At 44.3% G+C, this 12,772-nt stretch overlaps 1 protein-coding gene across 1 annotated transcript; it reads left to right on the top strand.

The window, feature by feature from the left end:
- The first annotated feature begins 446 nt into the window (after positions 1-446).
- Positions 447-12,515, top strand: SLC25A19 (solute carrier family 25 member 19). The gene is made up of 7 exons (XM_083487387.1): positions 447-633; positions 1,664-1,844; positions 2,995-3,150; positions 5,030-5,200; positions 6,835-7,018; positions 7,505-7,635; positions 8,542-12,515. The coding sequence occupies exons 2-7, from the start codon at positions 1,713-1,715 to the stop codon at positions 8,740-8,742; spliced, it is 975 nt and encodes a 324-aa protein (XP_083343513.1). The 5' UTR covers positions 447-633; positions 1,664-1,712; the 3' UTR covers positions 8,743-12,515.
- The last annotated feature ends 257 nt before the right edge of the window (positions 12,516-12,772 follow it).

The following is a 12,772-nucleotide window of genomic DNA, read 5'->3' as shown; positions in this document are numbered from 1 at the left end:
TGAACAAAAAATCGGTTTGGGGTGCCCCAGTACTGTATCAAACTATTTAAAAATATGCAATAAACCGATTTGGAACAGGCTGTCAACCACATACTTTATTTATGTGAAAGGAACGTAACAGCATTTCTTTTTTGTTTCCAAGGAAACTCCAGCCCGGTGCTCTGTGAATTCTGATAAATATACATGGCCAGAATAAATAACTTTGCATCTCCCCCCTCCCCTCCCCCCATGCACGTATGTTTCCTTTACGTGCCTCTCCTTCCGCAGAGGGCTCCTATCCTAACACATTTCAGATCCGTCTGCCTTTATAACAGGCCGATATATATATCTCCTTTCCTGAGCTTCCTCGCAGCTAAATTCCACCGCCCCGCCCCTTTCTTCTCTCTTTACAGTAAAAAGAAGCCGCTTCAGAGCATGCGGACTACATTTCCCAGAAGACCAAGCGGCTGCCACGTTCCTCGCGAGGGCAGCGTGAGGCCGGCTTTCCAACGCCGCCGGGCATTTGGGCGGAGCGGGCTTGTGCCGCCGCCCGGCCTTGTCACTTGGGCGGTAGTCGCCCTCCTTTGCCGCCGGGAGAAGCGCGTTGAGGAGGAGCTGCGGGCGCGAGCCTACGGGAGGGAGCCGCGACCCAAGGCAGGTGGCCGGGGGGGGGGGTCCTACTGTGGGGCAGGGGAGGTGGGCGGCGCTAAAAGAATTAAGACGCCGCCAATTGGTTCCCGCCACTCAAACTCCTCCCTTCAGGCCATGTCCTCTGGATGGCCCTTCAGCGGCGCTGCCTAGAGGTACTCTGCACATGCTCAGGCGGCGCTTCCTCCTGCACGATGTGATCTCTGCGCCGCCTTCCCATAGTCAAAGCCACGCCCGAGGCGGCTTACAACACGGAAAAGCACACAATTGTAGCAGAAGTAGTAGCGCACGATAAATGAAACGTCAAAAAGTACAAAGCCACATTAAAACAACAGCGCCGCCCCTCGAATTTTGAGGGGTTTTTTTGTGTGGTGGTGGCAGTAGGGTCGCTTCAGGAATTGCAGATTTTCGGATAGGCTCTCTTAAGGGAACCAGTGTGGTACAGTGGTTAAGAGTGTCGGATTTTTCGACTAAAAAATTAAAACACCGATACTGTTAATACACCAGTTGTAGCATGCCCAAAGCTTTGTGCATGGGATAGGCACCTGAGAAAAGCTAACTACAACTTTGAAACAGTCTGATTTGACTAGTATTGGAGCCATTGACTCTGTAACTAACCCATTTTATAAAGCAGTGTATGATTAGAAATGGAATATTTCTGTCCCCACTTCACAGTTTTTGAGGGATGTATATGAAAATACCTAAGGCCAGTTAGAGGAGACAATTTTGGAATAGGTTCTCTCAGTGTAAGGCAGCTTTGCATCTTCAAGAAAAGTTTCCTATAAATGCACTGCCCTGCTGTCTGTTTGCTAGACTGTTCTGGATTGATCATTTGTTTTTGCAGTGTAAATAATTCTCTTCGCATTCATTTTACAGTGTTGGAAAAATAAAATCCTATATTGGAACCAGAGTTTTCAATAGAAAAACATTAAGAAAGATGCATTGGGGTTATGACGGTCAATATTTTATTGTAGTAGCATTTTTGTATTTTCTCATCTGAAAAGCAGTAAACAAATATATATATTTAAATCACCAGTGTCCGCTAGCGTGAATGGATATTGAAGCTGCCTGTGGACCCTAGAGGGATGGTTGGCTATGACCCAGATTCCGAGTGTGCATCTCTTACAACCGTGGACATAGCAACAGCAGGATCTGCATCTGGGTTTGTCACTCGGGCAATGATCAGCCCCTTTGACGTCCTAAAGATTCGTTTTCAGGTACAGTTCACATAACAGTTACTGTGTTGCTACAATGAACAAACAAAAAGTTAAGCCATCAACCATGCCCATTGTCTTCTCGATCAGTAACCTGTATAGTTAGGAAGCTACAGTCATACCGCGGGTTAAATGTGCTTCAGGTGAGTGTTTTCAGGTTATGCTCTGCGTTACTTTTGGGTTTCGCCGCTTGCACATGCGCAGGCGCTCAAAATGACGTCATGTGCATGCACGGAAGCGGCGAATCACAACCCGCGCACAGGCAGACGTGGGTTGTGTTCGCTTCAGGATGCAAACAGGGCTCCGGAACGGATCCCGTTCACATCCAGAGGTACCACTGTATTCCTTTATGAGTCAACTTTCGTGCAATTTTGCTCACACACTGTGAGGGACCAAGTTCCTCAGCCGTTGTAGCCAAAGACCTAGCGAACGCATTTATCTGTGCTGGCTGAAACCAGCTCTGGTACAGCCCTTTCTAGGCTGTCTCATAAGAAGTGTTCTTAAATTGGACAGCCAGTTAAGTAAACTCATTCTCCAAGTCTCAATCCTTTATGTAGCAAAAAGAGCGCCATCAGTGCACAAGACAGAGGTCATGAACAGACTTGAGAGGGACCCCAACATTTGCATGAATACAAACATCTTTAAAAACCCCTAAAGAGGGCATGACAAGAAAAGCAGACAGTGAGGACAGAGCACAATCATTGCGGCCACAGAACACTAGCTGGGACATTGAATAGCAGCATAGTGCAACCTTTTGTTATAGGCCCCACTTGTTTAACAGGCTTGTGTTACATGCAATTAGCAGGCAAACACCTCAGAAGATGAAGTTAATTATCATGCCATTTGATTTTCGTAAGCCCTCTCTGCTTTAGAGATGTTGTGTGAAAACTGGTAATATACTCTTGACAGTTAGAATTATGAGAGCAGTACATGGCCTGGAAAGAGTTGAGAGAAGCACCCTAATTATTTAAACCAGGGATATGGAACCTGTAGTCCTCTGACTCTCAGCATACCTGACCATTCGCTAAGCTGGCTGGGGCGATGTTCAACAACATGTGGAAGGCCACAGGTTTCATATCCTGAATTTAAACCATGAAGCAATTTACAGTGTATACATTAAAACTGAAAGCCAACTATGCCTGTCTTCTTTCAGCTTCAGATAGAGACATTTTCTGCCAGAAACCCCCAGGCTAAGTATCATGGCATCTGGCAGGCTGTTTGCAAGATTTTCCAGGAAGAAAGGCTACCAGCTTTTTGGAAGGGCCATGTCCCTGCTCAGCTCCTCTCAGTTACCTATGGAGCTGTCCAGGTAAGAATTAGGAAATGTTTGGGATTAACTCTCTACCCTGAGCGTTTCATCTTTTCTAGTGACTTCCTCAGCAAATCTGTTTTGTTATAGCTGCCTTTCCTTTATTTGCCCTCAAGTACTAGTTTCACTTTTCTAAGGGCCAGTAATAGTAGTAGTAGTAACAACAACAACAACAACAACATTGTAATTTATAAACTGCCCATCTGGGCATAACAAAGACTTCACTTTTTTGTCATCTGGACTCTTCCTGTGCTTTCTGACCATGTGCAAAGTAATTATAATGCTATTGTGTGGAAGGAATAAGAAGGATGAGTTAATCCAAAACCCTTACACTCTCAGGGAGGCATCCATTCCAACTCCTTGCAGTTCCCTCCCTCCAAAGCCTCTCTTGCAGTTTGCGAAACCCTCTGTCTGATTTTTCTCTTTGCACCTGCTAGTCTAATAAGTCCTCACTCCCTTCTTCTGTGTGGAGAGGTACAGAAGCCCCAGGCCTTTTATGAAGGTTTCCTGACAACCAGGAGAGGCTTTTCAGGAGGTAACAGTGAGGAGGAGGGATGGTGAAATATATATTGCATGAACTTTGCATTGGAAATGACCCTTTCCATCCAATGACCGCAAGTTGGTTTGTCATCCTGACCGTACTGTTGCTACGATCTTTCCATCCTTCTCTCTGATGACTGTAGTATAAATAGAGGACAAATAGATGGGTTTTAGTAACGTTTTGTTAGCATGCAGATCGACTTGCTGTAAGGACACTAGTGTTCCTCAGTACTATACGATAGTAAAGGTGCGCAAACAGTGGTGCAGCTAGATGATTTAGCATCTGGACTGAATGGTCTTATAGTTCCTTCCCACCTTTAGGTGATAATGTATATTACGCTGAGCTTCTTTCATCCCTCCCCACCATCTCCCCAGAAAAACATGTGTGGTGCAACCTGAGCCTTCACATATTTGCTCAGAATTAAATCCTTTTGTGTTCAATAATCTTATTCCAAAGTAAGTGTGTGGATAAGCTTACACCCAATCTTTCACCCTGAGCTTTCACAGACAGAAAGATAAGGGAGAGGACAGTTTAGAGAGAAACCAAAAATGGGCAAAGCCAGGAAGGTGAAAGTTTGTCTCCCTACCCACCACTTACGATTCCATGCTTTACATAACTGCTGTATCTCCACTATGTTAGAGAGAGAGAGAGAGGGACCCAACTGTTTCCCAAATAAAAAATAGACAATGCTGCCAAATAAAATAAAAAAAGACTGAACATGTTCAGAGTTTCATGTTGTAAGCTGAATTATTCATAATGGCAGCATCATAACTACAGAATTAGAACATGCTTTGCTTGTTTGGTCCTGATGCTGAAAACCCCTGCAGTATGCAGAGTGCAGTCTGGACCACCTTCCAACTCTGCCCCACCCCTGCTGAGGTCAGTTGTACAACTTCACTGAAAATTGCCAGACTAGAATTAATAGAGAATTCAGGGACGCCGTAGGTGGTGGTCTTGGGAATTGAGAAAAGACAGACAACACAATTGCAGGGATACCATCCAGGAAACCTAACGTCCAGCCATAGCAGTTGAGCTGAAACCTGATGGCAATGATACACAAGACATGATGGTCCAGTACTAGTAACCTCCCATTCAGCTGCTCATGCTGCTACTGCCACCTCCTCACAAGGGGTGCAGCTGAAGTGGTATGAGACAGAAAGCCTCTTCTTACTTACTTGTATTAAAAATAGATAATTTCTTTTACAAATGTTACTGTGATGTGTGTGGCTGGGCTGCAGTGGAGATATTAGGTGATAGGTTTCATTCTCACTGTGGGTGGCAACCATATTTCTTACCTAAACTGATGATGTTCATCTCTTGTTTTTCTTTCTATGCAAGTTTGTAAGCTTTGAGTTTCTGACGAAGTTGGTGCACCAGGGCACATCTTATGATGCCAGAGGCTTCACTGTGCACTTTTTCTGCGGCGGGCTGTCTGCTTGTGCTGCCACCGTGGCGGTTCAGCCCCTGGACACACTGCGTACCCGCTTGGCTGCCCAAGGTGAGCCAAAGGTAAGAAATGGGTGAGAAGCTTTCCCCCTGCCAAATCTGTCTCCTCTGTCTGCTGTGTGCATCCTTTCCTAGTTGGTTCTGCTCCCACCAATTTAGGTGATGGTCATTTGGTGATCTTGGAAGCACATGGCGGTTTCTTTATTTAATTACAGGATTGAGAATGAGCAGCCACAGGCCATAGGCCGTTGGGCTCCCTTCCACTCCTTTCCCCATGCACAAGAGGAGATGGGAAGCTTCTGCATTTGCTATTTTGTTTGAATGTAGCAAACTATGGTTTGCACAAACCATTAGGAAGAATAGAGTGGTACCTTGGTTTACAACCATAATCTGTTCCGGAGGTCCGTTTGTAAACCAAAACAGGTTGTAACCCAAGGCGCACTTTCGCCAATGGGGCCTCCCAAAAAAAATTTCGTTCGTAATAAAAAAATAATAAGTTGTGATCCCAAAAAAGGTTGCAAACCGGGACATGCACTTTTGGGTTTGACGTGTTTGTAATCCAAAACGTATGCAAACCAAGACGCATGCAAACCAAGGTACCACTGTACAGCCAATTTACCAAGTGGTAAAGATTTTCTACCACACAGTTCCTTAGTCATAGATATTAATGAAAACATTGTGTGAATTATTATTTTTCTGCCCCACATGCTTGTATATAGTAAAGGTTGGGGGCTTTATCAAATGGTAAGATTTCCCCACATCTACCAATTGTGGAGTTAGTAATGGATGCTTCCCCTCCCCCAACACAAATCTAAATTTTGGGCCCAGGGTCTTCCCTTCTGTCTCCAGAAAAATGATGGTTTTGAATTCAGAACAATTGGTAATTTGCAGAAATATGCTCAATTAGCATGACACGCCTTCACGCAGCGCATAGTTAATAGAACTTGCTCCCACAGGAGGCTGTGTTGGCCACCAATTAGGTTGGCTTTGAAAGAATACCAGTTGCCAGAAACTGGAGAGGAGGAGATTGTCCTTTGCGCTTGGACTCTCCCTGTGGGCTTCCCAAAGGTATGTGGTTGACGATGGTGAAAACAGGATTTTTTATCTAGATGGGCCATAGGCCTGATTGGGTAGGCTTGTCTTATGATAAATAATTCTGTCTTACCCTTTATAGAGTTTAGGTCTTAGAGGAGCAAGGTTTAGTATGCCGCTTGCAAGATCATGGCAAGTGGGTAAGGTAGCAAAATTTGACTGGAAATTTTAAGGTGGAATTTGATTGGTATGAAAAGTATGTGGCAGAAGCTCCACTCCATAAACTCTGGAGCTTTTTGTGAGCATTACTGAAGCCTGACTTACACACTGATGCATGTAGAGCAATAAATACAGTGGTGCCTCGCAAGACGAAAATAATTCGTTCCGCGATTCTTTTCGTCTTGCGATGTTTTTCGTCTTGCGAAGCACGGTCCGTCGCAACTGCGCCTCTTCAAGTGGCTTTAAAAAAAAAGCGCAAGACGTTTTCGTCTTGCGAAGCAAGCCCATAGGGAAATTTGTCTAGCGAAGCAACGCAAAACCGAAAAACCCTTTCGTCTAGCGAGTTTTTCGTCTTGCGAGGCATTCGTCTTGCGGGGCACCACTGTATAATAGGCCTCTGTTAATGGGCCACACAAGGAAACATACTCACCCATGAACTGTTTTAGATTTACAGGAACTTCCGCCATGCTGTAGCATGTGTGTACCAGCAAGAAGGGCTGTTGAGTTTTTATAAGGGGCTCAGCCCTACTCTCATTGCCATTGTCCCCTATGCTGGCTTCCAGTTTTCCTTCTATAGTCTCCTGAAGAAACTGTATGACTGGATCGTTCCAAGTGAAGAAATGAAAACAGGTTAGTCCTGGGGGTTGGAAAAGTGTTGGGGGGAATTGTCTGTGCTCCTGTGTAACACCCCCACCCACCCTAGTTTTTTTATTTTAAATAACTTTTTATTAGGCTTTATAAACAAGGATCATATAAATAATACATGATACAAATAAATAGACCAAGTCTTCTACTGTCATTTGCATATCAGAAAAATAGCACGCTAAATTTGCAGTAATATCTACAACATCTGGTTCCTTGTTAGTGGTCAGTGCTTTTGGTTCATGAATCCCACCCACTTCAGTTGATGCAGTCTGTCACTAAGTTGTACATAGTTGTGCTTGGAAAGTTGCTCCAAGGGCTCCAGCTGTTAGTTTTTCTTGTAAATCACTGCTTAGTAAAAGTGCTCTATGGATAACTAATCATAATAACACTGGAAGCCTTTAACTAATTCCTGTCTTAAGCTATCGAGCAGCTCTGAAACACATCCCTCAACTCCAGACTTCTCTTTTTCAGGTAATATTAAAAACTTTGTCTGCGGCAGCTGTGCTGGCGTCCTCAGCAAAACCCTCACTTATCCTTTTGACCTGTTCAAGAAAAGACTGCAGGTAGCTGGCTTTGAGCAAGCCCGGGCAGCATTTGGGCAGGTGAGAGACGTTTCAGATTGCAGGGATCTTTCTGCCTCCCTTTTTTGTGTGTGTACCTAACGTAGCCCACAATTTATGTAAACCAGGCGGATAAATTGAAAGTAAAATCTGAAACAGCCTAGTCTTAAACTATAAAAGGATAACTTTATAACAGCATTGTGTGACGTAAGGGCAGTGTGGCACTAAAATTAAGAATCCCACTGCTTATTTGGAGCTGTGTGATGGAGGAACAAAATGGGTTCATTGGAGATGCTACTGGAAAACTGGTCTTTTCCTCATTGACCAGAGAACTATGTGACCAATTACACAATCAGTATATTTGTTACTTTTAAAATACTAATGTGCACACATTGAATTGATCCTGGAAACAAACTGACAACCAGTGCAGCTGTTTTAAAACAGGGGTTGTATGTGATCTAAAGGGAATTTGATCTAAGTGCTGTATTTTGGACCAATTGTAGTTCCTGGGCTGTTTTCAAGGGCAGTCTTGAATCTTTTCAGGATTCAGCCTTGAATCTTTTCAGGATTCAGCCTTGAATCTTTTCAGGATTCAGCCTCAATTTTTTGGCCCACATCCAGCCCATCTTCCTTTAAGCACAGGCTTAGCAGCTCATCAAGCCTCTCTTGATTCAGATGGAGCAGAGAGATGGAGCTGTGCGTCATTTTCATATCATGGATAACTTTACTCCAGATCTCTTTGCAACAGGTTCCAGAAATTTCACATATATATATTCCGTTCACAATCAGGTCCTGGTTTGACATCCTAATCCATTAGCTGATGGTTTCTGCAAACCACAGTTTCCAATAATAGTACAAAACGGGAAGTTGAGTTCTGCTACAAACTGCACAAGGTTTCTTAACGGGCTGGATTTGTGCCATCCCTCACTCCATTCTCTTTCCCCCCAGGTGCGGACGTACAGTGGCTTAGTGGACTGTGCCCAACAAATTGCACGGGATGAAGGAGCCAGAGGATTCTTCAAGGGCCTCTCGCCAAGCTTGCTGAAGGCTGCGTTTGCAACGGGCTTCACCTTTTTCTGGTATGAGATCTTCTGCAGTTTCCTGCGCACCGTGAAGTACCCCAATGGCCCCAAAAAGCAGGAAGGCTGATATAAGAGCTCCTGTCTGCGGAGACTGAAACATTAATCTGTCGGCCACACTGTCATATGCGGGGAGTGGGGTGTGGAATGCGGATTGTGGGGGGTGTTTGCAGAGTGGCAACGTTTGTCTCTTTGCCAAAGCCCAGAAAGCACCTTACTACTATGTTTGGCCCAAATGAAAGGAGATTGCCTTCTGCAGCTTCTACCAAGGACATTGTGGGCCTCTCTTTTCTCTCTGGAGCACTTCCTGTCATGAGCACTTCTTGTCTTGCCTTCTATGGAACAGGCATTAACACTGGGAGGAAGTTTACAGATATTGCTATTGAGGCCCTCCCATCTTAGCCAAGTTCAATGGGGAATGTTCTTTACCCACCGGCAAATCTCTCTCTGCTTTCCCCCCATCTTCTCATTACTAGGGCTGCTCTAACTGCTTTGAATCAAACCCTGACTTGACCTGCTCACATCCCTCTTAACTCTCCGGGGACACAGTTGCCAGCCCAGCTTCTCCAGCATTGACATTTTGTGGTGTTTACCTTAAACCGGAGCTATAGTAAGCCTTGCTTACAGGCATTTGCTTGATGGCGCAGCTGCCTGTTAGACAGCGGGCTGCACTGGTGGTTCAGAATAGGCAGCAGAACTGCCGGGGGGGGGGGCGGGGTGCTGCTCCATTAGGACCAATGAGACTCTGCCCCCACAAACTTCAGCTTAATCTCAGTGGCAGTGCCTGTCAGCTTCCTCCTCTTTGTAGGGAGGATAATAGGGAATTAACTAGAACTAGCTGGCTCTTCCTCTCATTGGTTCTGGCTCCACCTGCTGGTCTGTCAGTCCCAATGGGCACCAGCCAGCACTGGAAGCTGCTGCAGCTTATCATCAGTCCTTGTTTGTCCTCGCCTCTTGTGGGTGGTCTTAGAGGGCATTATGATGTTTTATCAACGACGGAGCAAATTCTATAATAAATAAAAAAGCAGTGGGGTCCAAACAAAGGGAGGCCTGCAGAAGAGTGGATAACCACCTGCTCCCTTCCTGCCTTCTGTGCCAGTTCTATTGATGCTTCTGTGTCCCATATAAGCACTTTTTTAATCACCTGCCCAAAATTGCTAATGTGGCCAGTAAGTTTTGCAATAGGCCCACAAAAAGGGTGCCAACATTTTCTTTTTTATATAGTCTTGACTTCTGCACTCCTACCTTAACGCACACGTACCGAACTGAAAACTGCGGGAAGTTTCTTTCTGAACATAGCCCAAGTCTTTTAGTTTTGAATACTAATGAAGAAAATGCCTTGTGATACTGATACTTAATCGATATTTTGATAACTGCTCCAAAATAAGTTTATCCCCTGGCAGATCATCTCAGGCACAGGTTTCCAGCACAAGTGAAATAGCTACTTATCTGCAATAAACTGACTCCAGTATAATATTTAGCAAATAAAGAGCTAAACTAAACTACCATTTGTGCAACTGAATTTGCCCAGTCTTCTAAATGAAGAAACCTGCAAGGAAAACTAGTCTGCAAACATGTCTGTGCAATGCTATACATGCAGACTTGGAAGCAGGTCCCTCTAAGTTAAATTAGACTTAAATGTGTTTAGGATTTCAGCCTTCAAATATGTCCAGAGTATTGGGGTGCTGAAGACTGGATCTACGTTCTTAAAGGAAAGACTCCATTTGCTCATCCATCTGTAGTTTTATTGGTCTGCTGGCAGTTGTGCTGTGCTCTTCATTAAATATAGAGTAGCATTTTGGCATATAGAGTAGTGTTAAAGATCTGTTCCAATAAACTGGGTGCACTCATGCCCATTCTTTTTGCTTGCTGGAGAAGAAGGCAGTTTTCCTCATTTCAGTGTGGTAATAAGCTTTAAAAAAATAGGCACCTTTCTGTAACAAGACACTGTATCAGATGGCTAACCTGTACGTCACAACTCTCATCACCCCTAATTATCAGCTCTGCTGTCTGGTAATGAGGAACATGCACTACAGCAGGTCTCAGCAGTTTGGGGAACAGAGAGAGAAATGTCTTTGCAGCCTTACAAATCAAGGAGCTGTCTGGGCTGGGATCCAATGAAAACCACCCAGCTCTTGCATCAGACAGAGTTCCCACCCTAGGCTCTCCTCCCACAGTGTGGGCGCCACTGTGTGGGCCACACCCGTTCAGCCACACCACTGACTTGGACAGGACAGTGGGTGGAGATGTACTCATGTTTCCATCTGTTGCTACACAAGACAGATGTGAGACCTCTCATATTAAGCAGATTCTTATACAATCTTCAGAGCTAAGGGGTCTTATTTCAGAGGCCATGGGATCATTTGTGCTGGATCAGTAAAGCCGTAGCCATATCACCCAGGAGCAGAAAAATCAGAAATGTTCATTCTGGTCACTTTCTGCTTTTTTGCCTGTTAAGAAAGGATTCTTCCTCATACATGTTTTGGAACAGTCCATGCTCTGTTTACTGTGTATTGCTGGAAGAGAATTTGACTGTACAAACCCTTGAGTTACATACACCAAGAATGAAGCTTGTCTGTACTTCCTGAAATGTTTACACTGGGAAGGGGAACAGCTGCCCGCGCACCCTCCTTTCAAAGAACTGTTTAGCAAGTTGATTCAGGATCCTTTATAACATTCACTTTGGGCAGAATGGCATGTTTGTGGGTCCTGAACATACGTTGCTAATGTGTGAAGGTGCATTTGCAGAGGAGCCTCAGAGGCAGAAGGTAGGAGATGCCTAACTGGAAATCAGGCAGGCAGGCAGGAAGAGATATGGCCTCATGAGAATGAATTGGTCGTGGGAAGCTGATGCCACCACCAGCACTTACTCACTGGTTGTCACATGCAATTGCCCCCGCAACCGTGTATGTTGGCTTATCAACATGAATTCAGCAATGTATAGTTTCGCCGCCAGTGTGGCATTGGATGTAAGTGAAGAAGCCAGCCAAAATTACAGTTGTTTTTGTCTTTAGAAGGTGGCATTTCTTGTAATGTTAAGGTGAAGTTGCGCGTTCAGGTGCACAGGCTCCTGAATATGGCAATAGTATGCACACCCCCACTTTCTGTGCTCAGATTGTGCCTGTCACTCTGCATTAGAGGTTTTCACAACTGACCACAGAGCGCTTTTTCTGTAATATCCAAAGTTACTCTCATTTATAGTTCTGATGTGGCAAAAGCAGCCCAGTGTGTATCTCTAGGGTTTATGAATAAGATGGTTCTACCTTGAAGTAATCCTGCTGCTCATTTTCCAAACCTCTTTTGACTATATAGGCTAATTTTAATCTTGTGCCTTATCCCACCACCATGTCAATATGCACTTTACAAAGCTAAGCCTTGAAGTCCAGTGGTTCACTGAACGTCATAGGTAGCATTAGGAGCTCAGCACTCCCCCCCCTCAAATGGGGGGGGGGTAGTTGAAAGTGGTGACATGAGCACCTGTACTGTTGAGAACTCTACTGAAATTTCTGATGCATTCAAGGCCCTATACTGATTTCTAGTAGAGGATATGATATTGAGCTGCAAGTCTAGGATTGTACATCTCAAGATGCTTGCAGAAAGCACTTTGTGTATACAGATGCACAAAAAACAAATGTTTCAGGATCAATTATTGAGGATTTTTAGAGTTTTTTTCCAACTCATGTTGTTGCATCAAGGCTTAATTTATTACAGCATTTGTATTCTTCATATATAAGCATATATATTTTTCAATATATATAAGGATTTGCATATGCCTCAGATTTTCACCCTGTGCGAAAGATGTGCTGCTCTTGGAAGAAAGATAATAAATATATTTGACATAAATCTGTCCTTCTACTTTTTGTGTGTGACACCTATCAATCATATCTTGTCTTAAAAAATCTGGCGGAGAAGCGCCTTGCAAGCATTTTTTTCCTTCTTCTGCACACAAACAGTGACCTGGGAAGGACTGGGTCACAGGTGTTCTGAAGGTGAAACCAGACGTATACACATAAGGGTCTCTTGCAAGCAGCATAATCAATATGTGTTGTGCTTTGGGAATCTCTTGCTAAATACAGGGGGTGGGATTCAACTAACTAGCC

The sequence above is a fragment of the Podarcis liolepis genome (assembly GCF_965112155.1).
Source record: "Podarcis liolepis genome assembly, chromosome: 2".
NCBI lineage: Eukaryota > Metazoa > Chordata > Lepidosauria > Squamata > Lacertidae > Podarcis > Podarcis liolepis.
Note: the sequence above shows the minus strand (reverse complement) of the source record. Positions and strands in the feature narration are given on the sequence as shown.